The following is a 23091-nucleotide window of genomic DNA, read 5'->3' on the forward strand; positions in this document are numbered from 1 at the left end:
CAAATGATGGTGTTCCCAAAAAAACATCTAGGGAAAGTAGTGGGCTCTATTGGAAATGGGGGAAAACAAACTCAGTGTACAAAACATTAGGAACACCTGCTCTTTCCATGATAGACTGACCAGATGAACGCTATGATCCCTTATTGATATCACTTCAATTGAGAGGTTTTTAAATAAGGATTTTTAAGCCTTAAAATAGAGACATGGATTGTGTATGTGTGCCATTGAGGGTGAATGGGCAAGACAAAAAGAGTTAAGTGCCTTTGAACGGGGTATGGTAGTGTGTGTCAAGAACTGCAATGCTGCTGGGTTTTTCACACTCAACAGTTTCCCGGGCAAAGGGGGGTGCAACTCAACATTAGGAAGGTGTTCCTAATGTTTTGTACACAGTATATCTACTGCATAGTAGCTCCCCAATTGAAACAAAGACTGCTTTTAGATGAGAACATTACATTATTTCGATATACTTTCCCATTGTCCAAACTGTGGAAGGTTCATGTCTCTATATTGTAAAAAATACAAAAGTCTCCACGAACAGAATAAATATATTTAACAAAGCAAACCATGACTATTTTACACAATTTCAGTTCGAGAAATCTTTCATTAAATAACTTCACTGCTGTGATATATAGTTTTGAAATTTTCCATACTAAAATAAAAACTCTGCAATTACATATAAAATGGCAAAATACACTCGCAAAGGAAATTAGTCCACTGAAATCATTCTCTTGTTCCACTGTAAACCTTTTCTTTTTTAAATTCCTTTTCTTAAAAAGAACTAAAAAATAGTTTGCATAATTAATCTGTGCTGACACTCCAATAGTGGAAGACAACAGCTGCAGTTTTCAGTAAACTACATTCCCTTTCACAATTGAATTTCACATTTTTCCAAAATAGGGCACTCTGCTGTAACACTAGTACTTTGGCAGTTCTGATGGTGCAAGCGAACATAATTTACCTTCTTGCAAACCATGTCCAGCTGGTTAAGTGACCATTATTAACATAGGTAGGAACCCTTTACATTGTAGGTTACATACATTGCATTTGTCTGGTTCTGTCTGGGACATCATTGATTCATTACTGCATCCAGATTGGTCCCGTTTGGGGAACCAGAGGAGGTTATATGTTTCTGTGGTTCTGACAGAGCGGGAGGAGAAAAGTGCCATGGTCTGTTCAAGGATGGAGAGTCTGACGGGGTTAGGCTAGGAGTATCTTGGATTTGTAGTTTCCTTTACATTCAACTCACATGGAATCCATTTCCTGACGACTGCGATAGGTGGACTAAAATGACTACGAGGCAGGACGTGAGTGGTGGACGGGATACGGTAGAAAGGATAAAGGGGTGAAAGGAGACTGAGGGGGGCAGTCGAGTGCTTTAGGCCGCTTCCTCCTATGTGTCAGTACGTGAGTGCGTCCCAAATGCCACCCCTATGCCATATATAGTAGACTACTTTTGACCAGGGTCTCTGGTCATTTGACATGGGCTTCTGGCCAAAAGATATTCCCTATATAGGGAATAGGGTGCCATTTCAGATGTACCCTGTGTCTCCAGGGAGGCAGCGGGATGCTGGGCTGGCAGGCAGAGATGGGCAAGGTGGTCGCCATGGGGGAGGAGGCGTGTCATCACCTACACTCGACAGCCACAGTGTTCTGAGTGGGAGAGGCAGAGGAGGGGCTCATCCCAGTGTCTGACGAGCCGGACGACGTTGACGCTGTGGTGTGGGACACTGGGAGGGAGGAGAGACCAGGTTAGACAGCTGTATCCGTCTTTCATTCTCTACAAAGTATTGTAAGCAAAGAGACCATGGACACAAAGCAAAACATTACAATGAAAGCTATAGACAATAGTAGGAGAGGGAGACTACGTTCGACAGCTGTATGTGTGCCAAAAACAGACTAAGGAAATATTCCAAGTAAAGCATTACAATACAAAGCTATTCAAGCAGTTTGCTCTGGAACATGACGGAGGAAAAGCCATCCTACCTTCTCTTTCCTTCTTCTTTAACCTCTTCCGCCTCCTGTCTATGGAGGCCACTTCAGACTTGAGTGACATGTAATACTTCCTTATATCCTGTAGTTTGTCTTGTAAGAAGGATATCCTCTCAGCACTTGTCATGCTGTCCAGTTCATCTGCTCAGAGACGCACAAAAGTTCTTATTGTAAAAGGTCAGAACAAATAAAAACACACACTTTGACCATTCAGCTTTCAAAACCATTTCATTTAGAACACTGAATACAATATTACATTTAAGAATATTCACAAAATTAAGGCTAAAATCCAAACTCCTAGGGCCAGTTTCCCAGACACAGATTAAGCCTAGCCATAATTGTTTTTTTTAGTCCACCACTAGGCTTAGTCTGTCTGGGAAACCGGCCCCTGTTGTTAGTCCTCATCCTCAACACCTGAGATCAGTGTGATAAGCTGATTAGGGATAAGTGGTTAGTTCAACTTACTGAGCTGGAAGGTCCACTTGTACGTGCGAGGAGAGGGGAAGGAGGACTGCTTGTCTTTGTGCTTATATTTCTCTAGCTCCTTACTGTTGGGAGAGACCAGCTTCTGGGTTCCTTTAGACATGGAGTGTTTCACTGGAGTCAGCTTACTAGAGGTGTCCATGACAGCCAGGTCCTCACTGTCACTGCTGTGCCCTATGGTCACACACATTTTAAATACTTTATTTGAATCCACAAATCACATTACTGCCAAGAAGGATTCAAACATTGACACGTTTTTGGGGGGTGAGTTGACAACCTGCCATTAATGGAATTGAACAATGAAACTTACCTGCTCCGTTCTTATCAATTTTGGATGTTGTGCTTGGCCGTTTCTGGTTTCGCTTCTGCTTCTTTGCAGAAGAACTCATATGGCAGTCCATCAACCTTTTCTGACCTGATCGTGAAAGGGAGAATATTGAGAATTTTTATTTCAGAGGACCAAATCACTGTGCATTTCTCACAAAATGACCATTAACAGGTCTATCTTAAATGGTTTTTTTTATTTTACAAATACCTAAACACAACAATGCTGTAACGTTAGGAGATATGCATACATCAAATTATTTGCCACAGATATAAAGGACGCCGCAAGTCATCGTCTCCATGTTGGAAAAATGGCAGAGAAATGCAAGCGAGTTGTGACAGCAGCGAAACAGCCTGCTCTGCCCCAAGTCAGTACAGTACCAAGGCTACTGCGGCCTAGCTGTGCTTTGGAAGCATGCTGAAGTATGGACTGACTGCTGGGAGCATGTCTACAACTTAATCAGAAAGCTATCATAACTACACGCCGTTTGTCAGTGCAGTGCCCAACAGCCATAGTTATCTAGCTAAAATTCCATCCCCGTGTCAGTGAAGCTAGCAAGCAGAAGACATGTTATAACCTAAATCAGCTGATGAAATCACTGGCGACCGATATAAATTGCACATTTCGTGCAGGAATAGATGTAATTATTATTATTTTTTACGACTTTCTCACTGTATCAGTATATGCGTCTGTCTGCCCCAGTTTCACAGCAAGTGAGTCATGCACAAGACAGGTCGAAGGACAACGCTCGCAAATTGATTTTTTGGGATATTGGTAAGCGGCAGTTTGGACGTTGAGTGCGCATCGTCTCAATGCTCATTGCAGACTCGAGTGGTCGCTATCAAACAACTGTAAGTGGCCACTCGATAAAAGGGCTTAGGAGTCAAGTGTTGAGTTTGAGATTCAGCCTATGACTGAGGTAGATAGAACTTCATTGTGACCCTACGCAAAAGGACAATATTCTGCAATTATGAAAAAGATAAAAAAATTAAGGCAATTTCAATGTTAAGAAAAATGTGCCCTTTGTCACATCCCTAAGATAGCCTATTATATGCCATTCTTTGTGTGACCCACCTCTGTCCTTGGTGTCCCTCTCCTGTAGTGACATGCTGGAGTTGCTGGAGCTGGTGCTCGCTTCAAAACAGTTTGAGTTGGCCGACTCGTTATCACCAAGCCCCTCCTGAGACTCCCCGGCTACACTGTCCACCTCGATGGGGACGTCGCTCTCACTCTTGGTGCTGTGAGACTCATCAGGGCTGGGGGCAGAGGTGGGGGAGAAGACCCGTGGAGGAGCAGCGCCCCCCGAGGACAGAGGAGGGTTGTTGTGGGTCTGGTGGGAGGAGGCATTGGACGGAGGGGGAGCATGGACCTTCCCTTGACTCATCATCATTAGGAGGTCTTCTGCTAAGGTCTTGTCCTTCTCATCCAGGTCGTCCAGATCCACCTCGTGACAGACCAGGGCCTCAGGGCCGATCTGGGGCATCACCTCCTCCTCAACCCCCGAGGCTAGCTGCTCCGACCTGGGTCGACCTCCTGCTTCACCTCCCTCTCCTAGACCTTGACACTGCACCTCCGGAGTGAGGGCAGGCATCTCTGTTTTACCCTTTGCTGGCGTCAGGCGCTCCTCGCCTCTCTGTCCCCCCGCCTCCAGCCTCCACTCTGGCGAGTCAGCGGGCCGTCTGGCTGGCGACGCCATCTTGGTCGTCTCTTCCATCCTGTCCAGACGCACCTTCTTGTCCGGCGTCCTCTGCTCAGTGGCTTTACGCTTGGCCACACCTCGCTCCTCCCTGCAGATCTCCTCCTCCGTGGCTGAGTCTGTGTCAGAGTCCATGGTGGGAAGGTCGGGGATGCTGGGAATGTGCTCAGCTGGGAGACAATGAAGGACCACCATGGGCTCATCCTGCCTGTTCAGGGTGCGCGGGCAGGGAGACGACTCGGTCTCAGTGTTGTTGGGAGTGGTGATGGTGGTTTTGGTGGGCGTTTCAGAACCAGTGTCGTTGTTGGGGTTCCTCTCTGGCTCGCGAACGTTACTTCTACGTGCTGCTTTAGACCTGGGGGATTTCGGGGTAGGGGGGTCCTCCTCCTTAGTTCTGTCGGGTTCAGGAGTCATGGGGGGCACCTGGGGCTGCTCCTCAGCCTTCTCCTGCTCCCTCCTCTCAGGGAGCGTGTCCTCCTGCTGCTCCTTCTCCTGAGGGCTGCTGGGGGGCTGGTCCTGGGCTGTGACCTGGGCTGCAGCGGCGGCTGCTGCCTCTGCTCTTCCTCTCTCCACCCTCCGGTCCTCCTCCTCCTCCTGCTTACGGGCCGTGGCGGGGTCCGTCCTCTCCGCCCACGCAGGCTTCTTCTCAGGAGAATCCTCTGACTCACTGTCCTCTGACGAGTTCCCCGATTCTTCTACCAGAAGTAGAGAGGGGGGTCATCAAGGGTTAGCTTGCATCCATCAAAAGTCCAGGCTTCAACCCTTAAAATAACAATTACTTCCCAAACACCAAGGGTGTTCTGCAGTTTTCCCAGACAGATTAATTGTAGTCCTGGACTCAAAATCAATCTCCACTGAAAAGGGCTTCATAGTCCAGGACTAAGTTTAATCGGTGTCTGGTAAAACCAGCCTCACATGGCCAGAAACGCCCTCTAATCATTCTTAGATGTGGACTATCATAGTTATCCTAATTAAACTAGTGACTATACTGCATCTAGAGGCATGTTGACCTACCATTGGAGGTAGAATCCCTGTCCGAGTCATACATCCCAGAGGTTGTTCTTGTGCGTCGGCGAGGGGTACCTGTTTACACAGACCGACAGACAAATCAAATCAATAGATTCACTATTCTACATGACAGACAACGATATCAGTTCTATATAATAATACATTTCGGTCTGAACATTGTATAAGATAGCAGCCTGCTGAACGAGCCCCACGGTCTTACCCTCTCCATAATACTGATGATCGGTGCAGATTAAAGTGAGGAGGAGAAAAGGAAGCCAAGGTTCAAGATGCACCCATGCATGGTGTCATGTTACATGCTGGTACCTAAGTACAGGTGTCGGGTCTCTTACCCTCTCCGTTGGGCAGGGCTGATACATCAGATTTGCTCTTGCTGCTGGAGCGCCCCTCACTGCTGGGGGTCTTGGAGACGCTGCGGTTGGCGCTGGCGGAGGTGGTTCTAAGAAGAGGGCGACCTCGCTTCAAGCCACACAGCTTCCCCTGCTTGTCATCCTCCTTCTCGCCTTCCTCTTTATTCTTCACTTTCTTTTTCTGTTTCTTTTTTGTTCCGCCCTTGTCGACAGGCCAGATTATCCGGTCTGCTTTGACCCACTCATCATACCTAGAGGGGAAATTAAGCCATTAACCCTATAGCTAGACCCACTCATCATACCTAGAGGGGAAATTAAGCCATTAACCCTAGAACTAGACACACTCATCTCTCAGTTTATACATATTTTTATTTATTTTACTAGGCAAGTCAGTTAAGAACAAATTCTTATTTTCAATGACAGCCTAGGAACAGTGGGTTAACTGCCTGTTCAGGGGCAGAACGACAGATTTGTACCTTGTCAGCTCGGAGGTTTGAACTTGCAACCTTCCGGTTACTAGTCCAACGCTCTAACCACATACAATAAACATACTAGCAAAATATTACATTTAAAGTCAGTCACTTCAAAAACAGATAAAGGTGGAAAAGTAATACTGAAAATACTGCTGTGATCAAGACAGCGAATCATAAAATCCCTATCAACGCTTTCAGGTGGGTGAAAATGGAGGTATGCGTCCGTGGGTTACCTGACGTTCCAGCCGTAGTAGTGAACTAGGTAGAGGACATCTCCTCCATCATCGTTCTCTGCCTTCTTGATGTTGGCCTCGTAGATCTTTTGGGTCTTCCCTCGACCGTACTTTACCTTCACCTTAGTCCCTGTTACGGAGTCTTCAGAGTCTTCGTCCTCACCCCTGTCCCCCCCACACACACACGGTTAAAGGCTGTCCCTGAGAGCCTTCAAATCTTACGGTGCACAGTCACAAAAATAAAGCTATCTAACATCCAAAAGCAGGTTATTAAAACACTGCCAATACTGTGGTGTATTAACTAGGAACCAAACTGGGAGGGATTAAACTGAACTTTTGAAACTTTGTTGCAAATGTTTTCAGCTGCATAACATTCTGCTAGTTTTCTACAACGTGCACTAATGAATGCACACCTACTTCAAAGTTTGTTCAACATAAATGGAGCAGCTGAGCTGACCTCTGTCCACAAAGATGCAAAAGCCCAGGGTTCTGATGGAAAGGAGTAGAACACATTGCTTTACCCTGATAGTGCAACTAAGTAGCTTGGCATATGCAGAAATTGCACCGCCATTTCCTGGTTGCTAAAACTCTTAGTTCACCTAATTTCAGTTTGTGACAAAATAAGCTAGTATAGTGTAGAGCAGGTATTCCCAAACTGGGGTATGTACACGCAATGTCATCGGGGGTACGCAAAATAAATATGTGATTCACATTTTAATTAAAATAAAAATATTTTTTTCCCCTTCACCTTTTCAAACAGTCAATTTATATTTTCCAATGGGGCTATACATTTGGGTAAGGTTTTTTCTCTCCCCCCCTCACCTGTGTAGCCTCGTTTCAATGCCAAAATAAAATTAAACCATCTAGTGTTAAGCTAAACAACACAATATTAAATAAAAGGTAGCCTAGTGAAATAATGAACATCCAATCACATTAACTTTTACTCTCTCATGGAAATTCCACTAACGTTCCGTATGTAGCTGCTGCTCTTGTTGGTATCTGTACATATGGCGCAAAAGCCATGACAGGGGAGTGGTAACGCACGTGCCAGCAGTTGCTCCCGATGCCACTTGGGTACACTGCAGCATCCACCGAGAGGCTCTTGCTGCCAAGGGAATGCCTGACAGCTTGAAAGACGTTTTGGACGCTACAGTGAAAATGGTTAACTTTGTTAAAGCAAGGCCACTGAACTCTCGTGTATTTTCTGCACTATGCAATGATATGGGCAGCGACCATGTAACGCTTTTACAACATACAGAAGAAGTGTGCTGGTTATCAAGGGGCAAAGTATTGACATGTTTTTTTATTTTTACATTGAGAAACGAGCTTAAAGTTCTTTACTGACCATAATATTCACTTGTCTGACCGCTTGCATGATGACGAGTTTCTCACACGACTGGCGTATCAGAGTGATGTTTATTCCCCTCACCCTGAATGATCTGAATCTAGGATTACAGGGACTCTCCAACTATAGTCAATGTGCGGGACAAAATTGAGGCTATGCTTTAAGAAGTTGGAGCTCTTCTCTGTCTGCATTAACAAGGACAACACACAGGTCTTTCCATCATTGTATGATTTTGTGTGTGCAAATTAACTCAAGCTTACAGACAATGTCAAATGTGATATAGCGATGCACCTGAGTGATTTGGGTGCACAATTACACAGGTACTTTCCCGAAACGGATGACACAAACTGGATTCGTTATCTCTTTCAGGCCCTGCCTCCAGCCCACTTACTGATATCTGAACAAGAGAGCCTCATCAAAATTGCAACAAGCGGCTCTGTGAAAATTGTATTTAATCTGAAGCTACTGCCAGATTTCTGGATTGGGCTGCGCTCAGAGTATCCTGCCTTGGCAAATCGCACTGTGAAGACACTGATACCCTTGAAAACACGTACCTATGTGAGAGTGGATTCTCGGCCCTCGCGAGCATGAAAACTAAATACAGGCAGACTGTGTGGGAAATTCTTTAAAAGACCCTCTCCAATACCACCAAACATTGCAGAGTTTGGTGTGCTTGAAAGGATGCACATTTCTCATTAACCTGTGGTGAGTTATTCACAATTTGATGAACAAATAAGGTTTAATATGTAAGATGGTTAAATAAAGAGCAAAATTATTGATTATTATTATTTGTGCCCTGGTCCTATAAGAGCTCTATGTCACTTCCCACGAGCCGGTTTGTGACAAATTCGCTCATTCTTATGTTTAAATCATGTATTGTGTGTGGCAGGCTTACAATGATGGCAAAAAACAACATTTGGACTATAAAAAGTTTTGGAAACCACTGGTGTAGCGAATCATTGTACCATCTAAAACTGCTGTGAAATATATTTTGCATAACAGAAAAAATATTTTTTTAGCTGTGATGCTGGTGTACAATACTGAAGACTTAAGTTGGCGCCCCCCTTGGGTTCGTGCCTGGGGGAGATCTTCATGGGCTATACTCTGCCTTGTCTCAGGATAGTAGGTTGATGGTTGAAGATATCCCTCTAGTGGTGTGGGGGCTGTGTATTTGGCAAAGTGGGTGGGGTTATATCGTGCCTGTTTGGCCCTGTCTGGGGGTATTGTCGGACAGGGCCACAGTGTCTCCCGACCCCTCCTGTCTCAGCCTCCAGTATTTATGTTGCAACAGTTTGTGTTTCGGGGGGCTAGGGTCAGTCTGTTATATCTGGAGTATTTCTCCTGTCTTATCCAGTGTCCTGTGTCAATTTAAGTATGCTCACTCTCTCTCTCCCTGAGCCCTAGGACTATGCCTCAGGACTACCTGGCCTGATGATTCCTTGCGGTCCCCAGTCCACCTGGTCATGCTGCTGCTCCAGTTTCAACTGTTCTGCCTGGGGTTAAGGAACCCTGATCTGTTCACCGGACGTGCTATCTTGTCCCAGACCTGCTGTTTTGGACTCTCTCTCTACCGTACCTGCTGTCTCTAACTCTGAATGATTGGCTATGAAAAGCCAACTGACATTTATTTGGTGCTGACCAGTTGCACCCTCTACAACCACTGTGATTTATTATTTGACCCTGCTGGTCATCTATAAACATTTGAACATCTTGGCCATGTTCTGATATAATCTCCACCCGGCAGTCAGAAGAGGACTGGCCACCCCTCAGAGCCTGGATCCTCTCTAGGTTTCCTCCTAGGTTCTGGCCTTTCTAGGGAGTTTTTCCTAGCCACCATGCTTCTACATCTGCATTGCTTGCAGTTTGGGGTTTTAGGCTGGGTTTCTGTACAGCACTTTGAGATATCAGCTGATGTAAGAAGGGCATTATAAAAAAAAAGATTGATGAACATGAAGCATAGAAATAGCACACACAAAACAGGTCTACCGCTTCTTAGACTTGCTTTCAAGTAGAATGATAGAAATGTGAGTTATAGATCTATGTGAAATTGGTCAGGTCCCCCAGAAAGTTACACATTGCCACTTTAAGGGTTTTCTACAGACCCCCTTTCCGTGATCTAACAAGAGTCCTAAAACAATACCCTTGGGCTCACTGTAGAGCCATCCGAACAAGGCCCTCAAACTCAGTGAAGAAGCTCTTCAGTCAGTACTACAAGCACTACTCCAATTTCACGATAGAAATTGGTCATATTCATTAGTTCACACAGTAGCAAACCGTTTTACAACAAAGATGTGAGTTTCTTATTGGACAAGTTCAGATAATCCCTCCACATTTCAGTCAGTTTGCTTCCTAGTAAATATGACCACTAGCTCTGCACGTTACAGCAACAACAAAAAAACTGCAGCACTGCCATCCAATAGGAAACCAATCCTGAAACATGACATCACAAGACTTCAGCAAGTATGTGAAACCACACTGATTGTAATCACATTCCTCCTGTTTGTGTGTTACACAATTCATGACATTCTAGGTCGGTTCAATGGCCACATCCTGACAAGTACAAAATAGAGGAACATGAGAAGATGAACATTTGGCATCTAATAGACTTGATGCCCTGAGGTGACATTTAATTACATAATCTTAAACATTCCATGAATTCTATCACCATTTATTTTACACTGATAGTTCATTAACATTCAACTGTACCTTTCTCCGACTCTCCTCTCGCTGTCTTCCTCATCCTCCAACTCCTCCTCATCCTCAGACTCCTCCAGGCGTCGGCTGCGTCTGTTCCCCGGGGTGTCCCCTCCATCTGACCTGCTGCCATCTCTCGGACCTCCAGTCTCCTCTCCGCTGGTCTCCCCCACACCACTCTGCTCCTCCTTCTCTTTGATCTTCTCCAGCTTTGAGGGCTCCTTCACCTCAGCTTTGATCGGGGTCACAGTGCACCGTCTCCTCCCCTGAGATAAAGAAGAAAGTAAAGTGATTAGTGTCTGTAGAGGAGGAACCCTAGGCTGTATTTCCTCTATTCTTCGCATCCTCCCTCCGGGGCTCCTTCTCAAAACGCATTGAAAGAAGATCCGAGGAAAGAAACAGTAGAACGCTATCTCAATAAAAGAGAACCTACCCTGGTCACACTGACTGACCATGAAACTGAACAGGATTTCAATCTAACAGAGTCCAAAATTGAATTGTCTTCAGTGTCATGTACAAATTACAACAAACAAAAAAAACAACTCTTACTAACCCTGGGAGAAGAGACATCTTTGTCGCTCTCGCTCCCCGACTCTACCTCCTCCTGGGCAGGCTTGTCCTCCATGGCCGCAGCAGACTCAGTTTTGACGGATGGTGTTGGGCCCTGGCACTCCTTCACCTCAGGGATTTGGGCGGCCTTCTCTTCTGTCTGGGACTGGGGAGCTGGCGGATCCTCGCTGTGGTGGATGGTCCTGAAGACGATGCAGGCTGAGCGACAGTACTCCTCGAAGCCATACAAGTACCTACACACAATGTATTAGCACTCCCTCAAGCACAGTAGACATCACTCACAACACTTAGAAACAATCTTGGTGCATAAAAACAGAAATCAATCAAATCTATTTATAAAGACTTTTTTACAGCAACATATTTCACAAGTGCTTCACAGTAATCTGGCCTAAAATACCGTTTGAAGCACAGAAAATTACTCAACAGCTTCAAAAGAAAGAACCATCTGGTAAAGAGAATTTGTAAGTCTGAGTGAAGTGATCAAACACCTACTTTCTATAGGCAGTCTTCACATTGTAGGAGGCAGCAGAGTTTAGGACAGGAATGCCAAGGTCTATGTAGATTTGTTTCCACACAGATCCACTTTCAATCTGCAAAAAAACACCATCACAATAACCATTCATGTAGGCTACTCTATTTCAAAAATATATTCAACAAAAGAAAGAGAGGTACTGAGACAAAACGCTACCAACATCACTTGATCGAGCGAGTCAAAATTGTTAAGTCGTTTTTGCAGGTCTGTTTTCTTTGCCCTCATAGCAGCCGACGTGCAAAACACCAGCCAGACAGACACCCCTTGACCTTGACAGTCCACTAAAAAGCTACACACTGCAATTTTTCTTACAGAGGTGCAGGAGAGGCAATGCAAAGCTGGAGAGAACAGGTTGTTCACATTAGACGACGAGACCAGACAGTCTGCCTGCCGCTGCAGTGAAGAGGACTCAGAAGAGGGAGGGAGAGCAAGCTGTAGAGATGATGCACTCACTTTGTCACAGCCCCCCTGGTGGTAGACTAGCCTGAAGAGCTTGAAGAGGTTCAGATCCTTGTAGCCGAGCACAGGAGGCTTGTTAATTGGCGTCCCTGAGGACGAAAGGATGAGAAGAGCAGAGTGACGTTACACAGAGGAAAAGTAGCCCATTTTAGGGCATTGAAAAAAATCACAGGAGGATCCTTTTTATTTCATGGGTTGTCGTTGAATGAGTGATTAGAATGTATTGGGTTACAAAGACCTACAGAGAAATCAAATGAAAGATGGATGGGGAATTCAGAGCCAGGCCAGGTAGTGTGTGCGTGCAGTAAATTTGTGTGTGCAGTAAGTCATGAAAGTTCGCCAATTATTTCCCATTCTCCCTGACGTGTGCACTTATTCACTCTCTCAAGGATGTAAAAGCACTGGATTGGTGTGGAGAGTGTAAGAAATATGGTGGACATCAATCCAATGGTTTCAAACTCTTGTGGGTTAGTGAGTGAGGTAATGCACAATTCAGGGTTGCATCCCAAAATGGTACCCTATTCCCTATATAGTCCCTGGTCAAAAGTAGGGCACTATATAGGGAATAGGATGCAATTTGGGACGTAGACAGGCTGGAAGATAAATGGGACAGGGCTGAAGGCTCACCTCGATCCTCCATGAACTTATACAGCTGCTGCAGGAAGTGATCCCTCTCCTCTGGGTCCGCCTCATCCTCAGGCTGCAGGAAACATACACCTTGGTTATATAGGCAAATTAGACATGAACTGACAATTACTTATAATAGCCATTATCCTTCATTGAGTGTGCTGCTAATTTGACACGGTCTCGACAAAAACACACGAGTCAAAATATCAACGAAACTAACCTGGTAAAAAGGTAACTGTTTTATTTTTATGATAAAGACAAAAACCATTGTCAGAATCTCTACTGACTAGTCTAGCAGAGTACACAAGGTGACATGCAAGCAGCCAGTCTTGACATAACTAATACATTCCCGTAGCAGTAGCAATGCTACTAGAGCAGAGGAAGATTTCATGTATGCCAAGGCCAGTAGTCAGTCAGGTGCTGAGATTATTTTGAGCTCATGCTTCGCCTCTGAAGTCGTTGCACATTCTGTTATTTGTCAAGCAAAGTCACTTGGGCAAAACAACTTAGTGTGGGTTAAATTCAAGGACAGATTTAATGGTTAAATATATTTAACACTCACTCACTTAAATAGGTAATCCGAAAGCCAAGAGAAACATGTCATCATAACTTCCGATGAATCATATTGTACGGTGTGTTACCTATTCACAGCATCCAGGACCATAGATATGACTCCCTATGTACAGTCCCTTCATAAAGTATTCAGACCCCTGGACTCTCTCCACATTTTGTTACGTTACAGACTTAATCTTAAATGAAGAAAATATATATTCAAAAGTCCTAAGAAATCTACACACAATACCCCATAATTACAAAGCGAAAACAGTTTTTTTCTAAGATTTTTGCAAAATCCATGCATGAGATCAAAGGAATTGTCCGTAGAGCACCGAGACAGGATTGTGTCAAGGCTCAGATCTAGGGAAGGGTACCAAAATATTTCTGCAGCATTGAAGGTTCCCGAAAACAGTGGCCTCCATCATTCATAATTGGAAGAAGTTTGGAACCACCAAGACTCTTCCTATAGCTGGCCGCCCCTCCAAACTGAGCAATTGTGGGAGAAGAGCCTTGGTCGGGTATGTGACCAAGAACCCGATGGTCAATGACAGAGCTCCAGAGTTTGTCTGTGGAGATGGGAGAACCTTCCAGAAGGGCAACCATCTCTGCAGCACTCCACCAATCAGGCCTTTATGGTAGAGTGGCCAGACAGAATCCACTCCTCAGTGTAAGGCACATGGACAGTCCACTTGGAGTTTGCCAAAAGGCACCTAAGGAATCTGACCATGAGAAACAAGATTCTCTGGTCTGATGAAACCAACATTGAACTCTTTGGCCTGAATGCCAAGCGTCACATCTGGAGGTAACCTGGCACCGGTGAAGCATGGGGGTGGCAGCATGCTGTGGGGATGGTTTTCAGCGGCAGGATCTAGGAGACTAGTCAGGATCGAGGCAAAGATGAACGGAGCAAAGTACAAAGAGATCCTTGATGAAGTCCTGAGCACTCTGGAGCAGGTTATCAGACTGGGCCGAATGTTCACCTTCCAACAGGACAACGACCCTAATCACACAGCCAAGACAACGCAGGAGTGGTTTCAGGACAAGTCTCTGAATGTCCTAGAGTGGCCCAGCCAGAGCCCGGACTTGAACCCGATCGAACATCTCTGGAGAGACCTGAAAATAGCTGTGCAGCGACGCTCCCCATCCAACCTGACAGAGCTTAAGAGGATCTGCAGAGAAGAATAGGAGAAACTGCCCAAATGCTACAAGCTTGGCACATCTGTGTCATACCCAAGAAGACTCGAGGCTGCAATCGCTGCCAAAGGTGTTTCAACAAAGTACTGAGTAAAGGGTCTGAATACTTATGTAAATGTGATTTTAGTTTTTTTAATTTCTAAAAAACAGTTTTTGCTTTGTCATTATGGGGTATCGTGTGTAGATTGATGAGGGGAAAAAAATTATAATCCATACAAAATGTGGAAAAAGTCAAGGTCTGAATACTTTCCTGAATGCACTGTACATATATTACTAAACAGATACAGTACACTGAAGTCTAAAATGGAGGAACTAGAAAGGAAAATCAACATGCCATTGTAATCTATGTAGGCTGTGATATGTAATGTGTGAATTATACCTTGACTGACAAAGTGCCCCAGACACAAGCAAATACACAGTGAAGTGAACCAATTTCACTCATGAGAAGCAAAGCCTTTATGACAAGCAGCAGAGGTAGAAAGAACTCGAGTCAGGAGCCTCCACTGGCTCTCAGCCAATCCCCACAGTCCCTCTCTAAAACGATAGGAAGTAGCTGCCAGTTGCTATGGGAACAGTGTCTGAAACCACACGAATGGCCATTTGTCCCAAACTCTGGGAGCAGAAAGAACCATTGTTGTTCCGGAGGAAGGGGCTTTCCCACACACTGGGACTAAGTCCCAAATGGCACCCTATTCCCTATGGGCCCTGGTCAAAAGTAGTACACTAAGAGGGAATAGGGTACCATTTGGGACACACCCAGGGTCTATTGGGAGTCTGGCTCAATCAAGGTGGCTCAGTAGCCACAAGATGTCAGAAAGGGAATGCAATGAATGCATGGTGCCAAGCCAACATCATTCTCAGAGCAGGTGAGGTCACTACAATACACAGCTGAGTTTACATTACTGAGAGCCGGCCCTCAGATAAAGCTTATCACGACAAAATGAATATGCAGCAAAGAGAGGGATAAATTCCTTTCCCTCTCCATAAATGTGTAGCTATTCAAGCAGGTTGTAGTGGTCATTGTTAGTAGAGTATAACACAGGTCAGTAAACAGTCAACACTCGATAAGCTACTGCCTTGTCAAAACTGATAGAAAGACTTTGTTTATGAATATATAAAGGCTCTGGCCTAATCTGCATCTAAAAGGAAAGTGACTTACATGTAGTCTTAAAATATCCCTCCAGACTAAAACAGTGTTCTTCTTACCTCATCATTGGCATCTTCCTTCTCCTCCTCCTCCTCCTTCTCCTCCTCCTCCTCCTCATCATCGTCATCGTCGTCACTCTCCTTTCCTTCTGTGTCCTCCTCGTCACTGCCGGAGGATTCTAAAATCTCACTCATGTCCATCTTCCAACTGTCAGGAACTACCTTGGTCTTGAGGAAATGCACTGCCCCATCCAACCCTGAGAGTAGCCAGAAAAAGGGTACTTTCACACATAGTTCAAATCAGACTTAGATTATGTTACGTTGTTGTTGTTGTTGTCGTCGTCCGTCTCCCCCCCCCCCCATCTGGTCCAGTCGGTTTCACATTGCTAAATGTCCAAACAAAACCACGAGTTCATGCAAGTCATTTGTTTCTTGAAGAAAATCAAGTTCAATCCATCTATGATTACCAAGAAGCATAACTTGTCGCAAACTTCATATTACTTTCGCTTTGGTCTTCCAACAACATTCGGGAGGGAACAGCCACAATAGCCACTCTAACTGGGATGTGAATAGCCTATATCCCCGGTATAGCCTGGATACGATCACAAAATGCGCGGCTACTCACAGAATGTTTCAGAGATAAAGTAATGGTACTACATGCGTTTTATCAAATGCACGCAGTCAAACAACCAATAATACTCCTTGGTTATTTTCCTGTTTGGTTCGGACTGCGTTCTCACCTGCAGCGAACCACACTACGGTAAGAATGGAATCGGACTGAGACCACCTTTTTTGAGCAAACCACAGTGAGTTGTTTAGTGCGCATAGTGTTCACACCAGTCCAAACGAACTGAACTAAGGGTGGAAAATGCGCCAGAGTTTGGAAAAACCACTCCAAACCAATTTGGTGAAAGACCCCTAAGGAAAGAGTTAGGCCTACAGGTCAATTACATCTCAATTCAGTTGAACATAATACCATTCATTTTTTGAACTTACTGGAAGTGTCGAGCTCCCTAGGTGAGCCAGCCTTACCTTTCCTCGGTGAGAACTCAGCTTTAGAGATGCTGTCCATGTTCACTTCATGGATCTCCTTTCTTGCCACAGTGTGACTGAAAAACAACAAACATCTAAATGTACATTCAGATTTAATTTTTTTAAGTACCAATTCTGAGAAGACTTCAACAGCAATTTACATTATACATGTGTATTTACATTGCATGGCAGGGCAAACATATACCAAGACATGTTGGTAAATTAACTGGGAATTCTTGAAAACTGTATGATGTAAAAGTAGGATGCACAACACTTACAATTTGGAGTCTGCAAATGATCTGACTAAACATTGGTCCTTCTTGACTGTCAAGTCATCATTGCAGCTGGGTGATATCACCTAGACAGAAACAATAAAGAACAGCTAGGAACAATCATACAACAAGTGCCAAAGGTCTTGGAGGGTTTTTGACCATTTTGCTTTCAGTTTCACAAGGAGTTGTTTTTCAGGTGGTTGTATGAACAGAACTAACATCTCCATGACACTTCTCAATTAGCAGGTAGGACAAGTGTAGCTGAATGTGAAAGATTGAAACTTCCCTGATCTGCATAACTCTAACTTGTCAATGGCTGCTAAGGTCAAAGGCCATTTAATTATACCATACATATTGAGAGCAAGAGAGAAAGTGAAAGAGAGCAGGACAGAAAGTGAACGAGAGCTGAGAAAGAAACAGCATGTGTAACTGGGGCTGTGCAGGTTGTGACTCACCAGGGCCAGGTACCAGGATGTCCGCTCTGTCCCAGTCTGAACACTGGCCACTTTACCCATCAGGTCATCGTTTAGCCTCCTCCTGTCCTCATTGTCATCTTCACTGGAAGACGACTCCTTGTCATCGTCCGCACTGAGGAGTTGAACAACAGGACTCCCCATCAGAACAGAATCGTTACAGGTCAGAAGCTATAATCCGTCTCCGTCAAAATATTTAGTCTCAGTCAAAAGCTTCTACAGAGCTCTATAGAAGCTCAACGCTGTATCAATCACAAAGGCCTATATGGGCCTATATATCGTGCTATGTTGTTGTATATAAATGACCATGTCTGAATGTATGCAGGCAGAGCATTTAAAGAAGCATGCTTGCTATAGATTAAAATCATACTGGTGAATGTAAGAGTTAATGCTTAAGTCATAAAACTGTATCTAAAGCAAAGAACGGTGTGGTTCCCTATAGCCAAAAGTAAAAGAATTGTCAACTTACTGAGCCTGAGATGACCTCCTCCCTCCGCGGTTTCCCTTCTTCCCGATGACGGGGGTGCCAAAGTGCTCTGGGTTGGTTAGGGGCAGTTGGTCCAATGTCTAGATGTGAGGGAGAGGTGAAAGGAGGGGGCTTAATCAATGTGTTAACGTGTAACATAACAGAGAGGCCAGCAAATCAAATGGCTAAGAAAAGAGTCAGGTCAGAATACTAGTCCCTTTACCTCACTCTCAGCAAAATGTCTTTCTCCCTTCAGACACAGTGACGTCCTGCGGAGTGTCTTCTCATCCCCATCGTCAAACACTGGAACAGATGAAAAACAGCGCCCCTTGCAAAAGTTACACCAAAATATGAGACTTCATAAAGACAAATAGTTATTAACCATTAGGCAAGTTGAGAGAAAAAGGGGGAAATGCAACCAACAAAGACATACAGCCACCCATTAATTAACTGAAGAGCATGCATTGTATATTAGTTTGGGTGTTGTTGCTGTACTTGCCCACTGTGTACCAACTGGCGTCTGTGAGTTTGTTGATGGTTGCCTCACTGCAGATCCCCTCTGCACTCTTCACCTCCACTGTGGAGCCCACCTGCAAAAGGAAACAAAGGGATGAGACTGAGACACCTCATACATTCTGCTCTTTTACTCCCATTTCAACAAGAACTCAAAACAGCAAAAGTTAAGAGACTTCCCCTAAATAAAGAACAACGTGCCTGAGCAGAGTGAAAGCCTATCACATATGTTCAAACAATGAAAGGGGAACCACAGCGCTTCGAAAACATCAGAAAAGAAAAACTGAGGCCATTTTGAACCGTCGGGGAACCATTGATGCTTACAATTGTTGAAAAACAGGTGATCAGTGTGCTTGGCCAGAGCATTAGTCACATGACCATTACAATTAGGTAATATACATAAGCTTTATGTCAACAATACCCAATATGTACCCAACTGTCCCTGTTCTATATACTACTGTCACAAGCACAGCACCATTGTTGTATCCGACAGATCAGATCTTAGAATTATGTGATTAACAGATTATTTATTCTGAGAACCAAAAGGACACTGAGGGCCTAACTAATATTTTCCTTATCTTCCTGTGACAAGTTTGGTGGTGCCAGTTAGTTCCAACTTACCCTTAATGGTCCTTTCACTTGATCATCTTGAACAACTTGCGAGGTGGTGTCTCCTTTGACCATTACCTAGGGAGAGACAAAGAAATAGAATGAATGAGATAAGAAGTTCAGTCAAGGTGAAATAATTCAGTTGTGTAACAGACAAAACTCTTCCCTTCCTGACCTGTCCCCAAAGTACTTTAGATTAACTCATGTATTCAGGGGCTACACATGGCAGTGCTGGAGGACTACGATACAGTAGTAGGTTTGTGCTTATAGTATAACCAGGGAATGGTGCATTCACTTGCAAACTCACTGTTTCCTCATTGTTCACATCAGTTATTTATTTAACTAAGCAAGTCAGTTAAGAACAAATTCTTATTTCAAATGACGGCCTACGTTTAATGTGGAGAAAGTTCAATGGGGCTACCTACCATGCCCCATGAAACAATCAGTCAAGGGAACTCTGACCTTGTGACAATCATAATGGAAGTGACAAAGGCGAATAATGGAGGAGGAGGTCAGGTCACAATGTTGCTACCTGGTGATTGGTGGGGGATCATCTGGTCTTGAAACAAAAACCATCATCAACTAGAAGCAGATTCACCAGTTCACTAACTCCACATTTTCACAATGTGTTTTGAATACAAAACTTAAATTCCTAGTCCTATCCATAGCTCAAAAACATACAAAACAAGAGTTGGCTAATCGAATGTCCAAGCATTATCAGTCCCTATTTAATGTACATTCGTGTGTATTACCAAATGTTAAAGCCAACAGATTAGGTTAGTAATTGAATACAAACTACCTGCTGATTAACAGCAGAATATCCAAACATTCCAGTATTGCCTGTGTTTGTTGTGTTATGATTATGTCATGACTAAATTCACTCTTTTTGAGTGTGTACCTGGTACTATGTAGGCTGTTACAGACTGCCTAATGCTTTATAAAACAAACTGAGGAAAACTGTTCATAGAACAAGTCTCTACTTGAAAGATGCCACTGGCAGACACTAATATCTAGATACGAGAGAAGACGGGGTTCTTTTGCAGCAAAACTGTCACCCGAAACTGGACAATCAGTTTGTCTATATAAACAACATATTGTTATAATATGTGGACATCAACATTTGCTGACATAATGGACCATTCCACGTACTACCTTGTTTGATTAGTGTCATTGTCCCAAATGACACACTACCTATATAATGCACTACTTTTGACCACAACCCTATGTGTCCTGGTCAGAAGTAGTGCACTATAAAAGGTAATAGGCTGCCATTGGGGTGGAGCCATTGTTGTGTGGTGCTCTTACCTTAACCTTCACCATCCGTTTAACAGTCTTGATTTTTGCCTCACAGAAGGCACCTCTGTATTTGGCACTGACCTCCGTCCCCACGGTCAGATAGGCAGGCTCGTTTGCTGCCTGTGAGAAAAACAAATGTGCCATAACATGCATCATTGTACTTACTTCGGAACAAAACAGTTCGGCCACTATTAAATTAAATGTCCATGAAGCATGAACTTGTAACACCCATCATATGCCACATAAACATGAAGTTGCATTTTTCATCTAAATATCTTGTTCAGGAAGAGGTGGTGGTGATGCCTAGATTAAAACGTGGGAACATTTAAATGAATTGTGAAACATTATATGCCTGGCATATTCAAGTTGACATGTTGTTGCCAACCATATACAGTTGACCCTGTCTCTTTGCAAGCTAAGTGAAAGAGGCGTCGGCTTCACTCCTGTTTTCAACTGAGGTTAGCAAAGTGACTTACCTTCATCGTAGACTATTTGAGGGAGTCCAGCTCGATTGGTTTTGATTGCTGTAAAACAATTTAGTAATAGCAGATTATTAAAGACTTGTCAGAATAGCTATAAACGGGAACAAATTAATAAATATACTAGCTAACAAACTAGCTAGCTACTTAACGCATTCTTTTCAAGCTCGATGCAGCCGCCCCCTCCCTCCAGATGTACAAAAATGTGTAGCTAGCTAGTTTTCACTGTATGCTGATTGTTAAAGTAGACCTCAAATAATTAGTCGAAAGCTTTTTTAACAAAGAGGACGTTGCACATAGACAAGAAGAATAATGCGTGTTTCTTCCCGCTTGCCTCGCAATCTGACTGTGTGTGTCACGTCGCCATCATAGCTCGCCGTGCTGCACCATGTCAGGCTGGTGGTTCATTCCAAACTGCTTGAAATAACGTTACAAAGAACATCTGTCTCTAAAATGTGTGCCACACAGTCATCTTAAACAAGGTTGTTTAAGTAAAACAGAATATATAAAACATATCGGCAGTCTTTGTGAAAATAAGGAAAGACAGAATATTTCCCTCAACTCGGGAGCTAAATTTAGCTACCTAGCTAACTTCACCATACTAAGGTTAGCTAGCTAAGAACAGTTTATCGATATGGCGATTTAAACCGCCTTGCTAGTCATTGAGTTTGTCAGCTAGCTAGTTCCGGCATAACATTTCAAACGGTGGTTCTCTTTCGGATAAACGAGAAGCAGGTAGTTCGCGACGATAAAACAAAAAGTATCAGGACAACAATTATTTATTTATTATACAGTTTCACAAAAGGCGCATACATTTCTTCACTGCAAAAACAAGCCGACTGGTCACTGCCATTCAATTCCTTACGGTCTAATCTTGCAAGACAAAAATAAAGAGACATTGAGCTAAGTGTCGTCCGTATTTAACAAAACGGGTGTCACCTTGATCTAAATAGCTTGAACTGTTTGTAATTCATTTGAGAGGAATATTAGCTCATATTTTTTTATACTTACTGCAACGACCCGACTGCTCACCACTTGCTAGAGTTGCAAAGCAATACACGAAGAATAAGCTTGATCCGAAGCTGTGTTTCTCGAAATCAGATTGGCTGCCATGACAGTCGTGGTCAAATCGCAGAAATGTGATTGGTCAACACATGCTTCAAATGCTATAGGACATAACTAATCTGTATTTATGGTTGGTAGAGATGAAATCGGCTCTTTGAGGGAAAAGTTGCCATTGGTCCTCATATACTTGGCTTTTTAATCTTCCAGAACACCCCACGATGGAAATATGATTGGCTTTACCTATCTCTACCCAAGCCTTTCGCTGGTTAGACATATTTTACAATGGACCGCCTATTTTCGACACTGGCTGGAAGCTTCCTTGTCACTCCTAAGGATGGAAATGGACTGTATGTGAAAACACGTGCCATTTCTACACACTCGTTGGATGGTGCTGGCGGTGACTCCTATTTGAACTAAGGAGTTACTAGCTATGTAGTAGTGTGCTGGGGATAGAATGCGATACGAGTTAAATACACAAGATCGATTTGTTTGTGGTCGAGGGCAATGGCGCCGTGTACATGTTTGTAGGACGTCAGCGGGCAAGTTGGTTTACGTAACCGGAAACATGTGCAGGTAAAAGCGGTCCTCGTTATCCGGCTTTTTGGGAAGTCCCTACCCCATTGAAGTTGACATTTTAAATGGTTAGGCTTATGGTAGAGTTTCTAAACATACTGTATTGTCTTTCGTTATGGATAAGGTTAGGGTATGGACGTCCCAACGATCCCGGATAGCACTGACCAGAAAAGCTAGTGAAGTGATTGCTGTCAAATCACTTCACTAACTTGGCTAAGGCCATAGCATGAATTTATCCGAGACAGCATGGCATGTGTTCTTCATCAAATGTACAGATGAGATGAGCTAAATCAGATTCAAGACACTGTATTATCGTCAGGTCTTATGTATTTAGTCTCAAGTGTATCCAAGGATGGAATGGAGAGGAATGGTAGCCAGAGGTGGCGGTCTATGGTAAGGTCAATGTGGAGACTACTGCCCTTCTGGAGTCACTGAACTCATGTCTTAGTTGAAACATCACACTGTGCACTGAAATTGTCTTTGTTCTTACACAACTGGCACCACCAGTAGAAGGATCAAGTAGTAGTAGTCTTGTAAATAATACCTCAAGGACTAAATACATATTAGAGGTCGACCGATTAATTAGGGCCGATTTCAAGTTTATAGCAATCGGAAA

At 43.9% G+C, this 23091-nt stretch overlaps 1 protein-coding gene across 1 annotated transcript; it reads right to left on the reverse strand.

Moving 5' to 3' along the window:
• Window positions 1–269: 269 nt before the first annotated feature.
• On the reverse strand, window positions 270–22464 carry arid4a (AT rich interactive domain 4A (RBP1-like)). The gene is made up of 24 exons (XM_024437045.2): window positions 21849–22464; window positions 20835–20882; window positions 20368–20478; window positions 19075–19140; window positions 18440–18530; window positions 18164–18243; window positions 17944–18041; window positions 17457–17589; window positions 17008–17087; window positions 16730–16806; window positions 15758–15954; window positions 12803–12875; window positions 12170–12264; window positions 11677–11774; window positions 11168–11417; window positions 10627–10880; window positions 6576–6740; window positions 5852–6120; window positions 5508–5576; window positions 3872–5188; window positions 2783–2887; window positions 2455–2646; window positions 1984–2130; window positions 270–1727 (listed from the first exon to the last, which is right to left on the reverse strand). The coding sequence occupies exons 2-24, from the start codon at window positions 20838–20840 to the stop codon at window positions 1624–1626; spliced, it is 4077 nt and encodes a 1358-aa protein (XP_024292813.1). The 5' UTR covers window positions 20841–20882; window positions 21849–22464; the 3' UTR covers window positions 270–1623.
• Window positions 22465–23091: the final 627 nt, after the last annotated feature.

The sequence above is a fragment of the Oncorhynchus tshawytscha genome, linkage group LG11 (assembly GCF_018296145.1).
Source record: "Oncorhynchus tshawytscha isolate Ot180627B linkage group LG11, Otsh_v2.0, whole genome shotgun sequence".
NCBI lineage: Eukaryota > Metazoa > Chordata > Actinopteri > Salmoniformes > Salmonidae > Oncorhynchus > Oncorhynchus tshawytscha.